Here is a 5,476-nt window from a genome sequence, read left to right on the forward strand (position 1 = left end):
AAAATCCTGTATATATTATATCTGTTTTTCTAACAGCACTTTCGCTGAAGGCATAGTGGGGGACATGCACAAAAGCAACAAGAGATGCCGGTATATGCCCATGGTAGCCAACTCACAAAGGCAAATTACGAGGTGCCTCCGCCTTTAGCTTGTAAGGATAGTAGCGGCACCTGTTGAGAATCAAGTGAAGCAGATACGAAGTGCCGTGTTATCCTTCTTTTTTGAAGCCTTTGTCCCTAATGTGGTGTTTAACGGTCTTGTTTTATTCAAGAACGCGACCTGTTGGGCGAATTGCTGTCGAAGAATTCGGGTGCGTTTCTAGGGTGTCAGAATAACTGTCGCTATTTTTTTTTGTTCCTTCTAAAACAAGCAGTTGCCGCGTACGAGTACGAGGAAACGCAAGACTACGTCGTCCCTCAAAACCAACTGCGCGCTTTCGTAATTTTGCATCCCCGTGAACCCTTCCACGTCTGCATTTTATTTTGACTGACCATGGCTCACTATTCTTTTTCTGGCCGCATTGGAAATAAACCTCGATCCCTGAGGGGTTGCGGCATTTGTAAGATACTGCCAAATACCAATATACATTGAGATGTTTCCGCTATTTCTGCGGCTACGCACACTACAACTATGTGCGCAGACTAAGTAGTAGGATTGGTTACGGAATATTTCGCAGATTTTCCAATAAAGTAGGTAGCCACGTGCACATAACTTCGCAATGAATTAAAACTTCCGTTTTAAACGAACACTGAAGAGAAATATTAGTTGTGGACAGCGTATACTCAGCCCTCAATTTTTTATCGGCGAACATGGACTACTTGAACATGGTAGGTTTCTGTGACTTTTACTTATCCTGAATGGAACTACGGAAAAATACCTTGAAATCTGCGAGCTCCCACTGACATACCGGCGGTTTGGCTTCGTCGCAAAATCCAAACAAGCGGAGCTTTGACCTGTATCTTTCCTCTATAAAGCTACAACCCGGAAATTAAAGAGAATTTTTAGAGAATAGCTTATCAATCTATAAACTGATTCAGTTTTATTTTTGCGCCTTTAAGACAATGTCAAAATATAGCAGTAGCTATTTACCCTATTACGCTGCTAAGACATGCAATATTGACAGGCGTACACAATACTGTTAACATTCAATGGAGTACTACTAATACGCAAAAATAAAGTCAAGCACCTCTTTGAATAGATACCGTAAACCTTACCTTCCAGAATTGAAGGTAACCATAATGAGAGTCATATAATTTTCATAGCTATTTTTGCACTTCCTAATAAATATGATGCATTGAAGTTGGCTGTTGGTCGACTTCGCTTCCCCTCGGGCACACACCCCCAGATATGGCCCATAAGGAGCACTCTATCATATTTAAATGCCTTCATTCCCTTACCCCAGCAAAGGGTAGTCGGCCTTTCAGAAGGTGAAGCGCCAATAGTGACGGCACACAATAAGAAATACAGACAGGACAAGGCGCTACTTGCAACTGTTAATTGAAATCACAGATGACTCATTATATAGCCATGAGGCGAGGGGAACGAAAAAAGAGGGACACTGAATATGTGACTGCGCACGTGCGAGAACACTGAGGATAAAGGGAATCACGCTTAATCTAAATCTAAAAGCGCCTTGTCCTGTCTGTATTTCTTCTTGTGTGCCGTCACTATTGGCGCTTCACCTTTTGAAAGCTATGCACCAACTAGCCCCACAACGTGTTTTACGGTAGTCGGCCCTTTGTTTTCTTCTTTAGCTCGTCTTTCTTTCTGTCATTATTTTATGTTGGTTTGCCGAAAGACAAAGAATTCTTCCTCATAATATTTTAGTATATGACGACTTCAACAGCTTCTCGATTAAAATAATTTTTCTCTTCCGTTTATGTGTACAAATCGAAGCGCGTTGTATTTAAAAAGGCCCTGGCCAGCACAAGGTACACCGCACTTTTCAACACGTGCCCATTATTCAGTCGCAATAATCTACACTTACAATGTGCACGAATAACAAAAGCTCTTAAAAGAGAAATTTCCAAGTACGTGTGTGAACGAATTATTGACAGTCACGTGAACGCCACAACAGTCTCTGCGAATGGAAACAACTCTTTTGCCATGTCGCCATGTCTATACTCTAGTTGCGCATAATCACATTGTGTCGCAGTGAGTAGCTGGGTTCATGGCCTTGCCCGCGCCGCACTCAAACGCCTGGGCAAACTCCGGCATGTTGAGCAACGGCACGTTGCAGCGAAGGCGAGGAGGGGAGTACCGGCCGGAGTTCTGCTTCTCCTCGGTGGCGCACCACTTGAAGCAGCTGCTCACAAAGAACAGCTGCTCGTCGCTGAACCGAGAGAGTCCCGGCGGCACCTTTCCACGCTCTTTGGCACTGGCCTGGTACGCTCTGTAGGCCTTGAGCATGCCGCCGCTGTCGGCGAAGTTTTCAGACAGCGCGTGCTCTCCAAAGTTGGCGCCTCCGGACCAGGGTATTTCGTTGTACAGGCGTCGCAGGCACCTCAGTTTGCGCGCGAACATCTCCTGCGAGGCGGGCGTCCACCAATTGTGCCGTAGGCCGTCACGGCCGTACAGTCCCAGGTCCGGATCGAACGCGTGAGTCATCTCGTGGCCCACGACATGGCCCAGGCTGCCATAGTTGTAGGACGCCGGGTAGCCCGCGACGTAGAACGGCGGGTACAGTATGGCAGCCGGGATGACCATCACGTGGTACACGGGCAGGTAGAACGCGTTGACGAGCGTCAACGGCACGCTAACTTCGTCGGACGCCGCTGCCACTGAGGATTCGTTGACGCGCAGGAACTTTTTCGCATGGCGCAACTCCGCCGAGCGCAGCGCGAGAGCCATGTTCAGGTACGAGCCGCTCAGTTCGGGCACGTACGGGTAGAGGGTCCGCAGGGAGTCTTCCCCGGACGCCCTCTCCAGGCTGCCCACGATGGCACTCAGGGTGGCCAACTTGTCGAGTGCACCGCTCTTCGTCTCGGCGTCCATCCAGGACAGCGAGGCCATGGTCGAGTTGGCGACGGCCCGGATGCTGTTCAGTACGCCCCTCGCGTCGCGAACGGAATCTGCAGGCAGCCAGCGCCGGTTGAAGACGTGCACGAATGCGAACGGCATCGCCGCGTCGGCGTCCATGTAGCAGCGGCCCATCATGTACCCCAGCGTGGACGCGTCGGCGCCGGGCACGTCGGCGAACTGGGCGCGTGACAGCGGATACGACGTCACGCTCGCGAGGTGGCGCGCCACGTGCCAAGTGACGTAGGCAAGCAGACTCCTGGTGTCTTCCACGTTGCCGACGAGGAGACCCAAGAGGCGCAGCAGCCGCCGGTTCATGACGAAAATCTCGTCGTGGGCACCCAGCTCCACGGGCAAATGCCTGTTTAGGACCTACATACACGTACGGAGCACACGTTCTTAGTCCTATTACTTTTTTTCCTATATCATCAGAACCGAGAGGCTACAGGCATCAGTGGCTACCAATAAAATTCTTCAACACAGGCAGGTATGCGAAATATGCTTCAGAAATAAATACGCGTAAGATATAAATAGCCTGTTCAAAGCGATATGAGAATCTATGGCTTCGGTAAAAAAGAAACAGAGCTACATTCTCTACGAAAGAAGTAGGAAGCCATGACAGCGAGACAATCCACCTGGTTAACTGATTTCCGCCATTCATGTATTCGATCAGTGAATCCAAACCTGGTGCAACCTTCTACACTTCTTATGCCTGACATCGGTAACCATTACGGTGGGAGGTTATGAGCGCAAAAAAGAAAAAAAAAAGTGGTTACGCATTTACCATTACATTCTACTCGATCCTTGGTTAAATTACTGCAGGCTCCGCACTGTCCATAAGCGAGAACTCCAATGAGCATGAGTAATTTCGCTCATGGCTGCAGCAGGTCCGCAGCCTGCAAAGCGGGATGCGGGGCAATGTTCACTTTTCATGTCAAAGTTTCGCGGCTATTTTCAGGTTCGTTCAATCTATACATTTTAGCCCAGTTATGGGTGCAAAAAGCTTGTTTGGTTTGTCCTTGGCTAATACACTTAGACTTAAGATGACATAGTCGTTGATGGCGACAAATAAAGTTTACTTTCTTGGCGACTTTTTATAGAAAGTAAACTTTATGACACTTACGACAAACGACAAGAAAATTGCATGCAATAGTCTTTAATAGGTAACGCGGTCAAACTCTCGTATCAGATGTTTCGATGTGGACGAGGCGGCCGTAACTAATGCACATTCCACTACGGCTTGTCTCATCGCAGGTGTAGTTTGAGCTCGCTATCGTGTACAACGAAAATAGTTACAGCCTCAAGTTCATGGGTGTTATGGATCAGAAAAAATCCCAGCACTTTTAAGAGTGTATAAATATTTCCTATGCGGCGTTAGCTCACAGACGAGCGCGAATCTCTGTGGAATGGTACTTACGAGCAGCCACTCATCAGTCGACAGGTAAGGCCCCGTGATATAGTCCAGCTGCTCCATAACGATGTACACTAGGTCGGTGTCAGGTCGCGGATCCACCAGAGATGGCACCATTGTCATGAGCACGTGGTTGTCCAGCTGGAGAACCTACGGATTAGTTTCGCGTGAGACGTTCGGATATTAACGGCACCTGCAGTACGAAACTCGCTCACAACTGGCTGCATACGCAACCAGAGCAGCCGTCAAGAGGTGCAAAGTATGTTCCCGTGCCAGGGCCATCAGCCTTATAAACATAGTATGCGTAGCAGATTGATAACCTGCGTTTAAAGAAAGACTACTCTGCGAAAAAGATCTCTGAATGTGTAGGGCTCGGATACAATGTGTACAAAGGATACGACCATCTCTAGCATTACCACCCATTTTCGTCATTTTAGGTGAAAGCGAAGTGCACTGAGCCTCAGTCGCAGAAAAGCTTGAAAATGTTCAATATAGGGGAATGTAGAATATGGTACTGGTCATCCTTTAAGCGTCATTGGCGAGGCGGAATAGTTTTCTCTCATCTAAAGCAGCGGTGTAGAGCTAGCGTGTCCGGCTACTGGGAACAGAAGATGCGGGTGAATCGGCTGGTGAGTGTTAGGACTCGTTCTCCGGTGCACTGTCCCACTTCTCGTGCACTGTCCCATCTGGATTCAGCATGTCGACCGGTAACAATGTACCATCACAGATACAGCTTCACTAACACTTCGTGTGATTTCATCCACCAAAGTGCGCTTAGTATGTATGTATGTATGTATGTATGTATGTATGTATGTATGTATGTATGTATGTATGTATGTATGTATGTATGTATGTATGTATGTATGTATGTATGTATGCATGCATGCATGCATGCATGTATGTATGTATGTATGTATGTATGTATGTATGTATGTATGTATGTATGTATGTATGATTGTATGTATGTATGTATGTATGTATGTATGTATGTATGTATGTATGTATGTATGAATGTGCGTGCGTGCGTGTGCGTGTGTGTGCGTGTGT

At 47.4% G+C, this 5,476-nt stretch overlaps 1 protein-coding gene across 1 annotated transcript; it reads right to left on the reverse strand.

Moving 5' to 3' along the window:
- Nucleotides 1-1,907: 1,907 nt before the first annotated feature.
- Nucleotides 1,908-3,747, reverse strand: LOC126532038 (endothelin-converting enzyme 1-like). Its single transcript, XM_072288346.1, has 2 exons — nt 3,736-3,747; nt 1,908-3,390 (listed from the first exon to the last, which is right to left on the reverse strand). The coding sequence occupies exons 1-2, from the start codon at nt 3,745-3,747 to the stop codon at nt 2,140-2,142; spliced, it is 1,263 nt and encodes a 420-aa protein (XP_072144447.1). The 3' UTR covers nt 1,908-2,139.
- Nucleotides 3,748-5,476: the final 1,729 nt, after the last annotated feature.

The sequence above is a fragment of the Dermacentor andersoni genome, chromosome 5 (genome assembly GCF_023375885.2).
Source record: "Dermacentor andersoni chromosome 5, qqDerAnde1_hic_scaffold, whole genome shotgun sequence".
NCBI lineage: Eukaryota > Metazoa > Arthropoda > Arachnida > Ixodida > Ixodidae > Dermacentor > Dermacentor andersoni.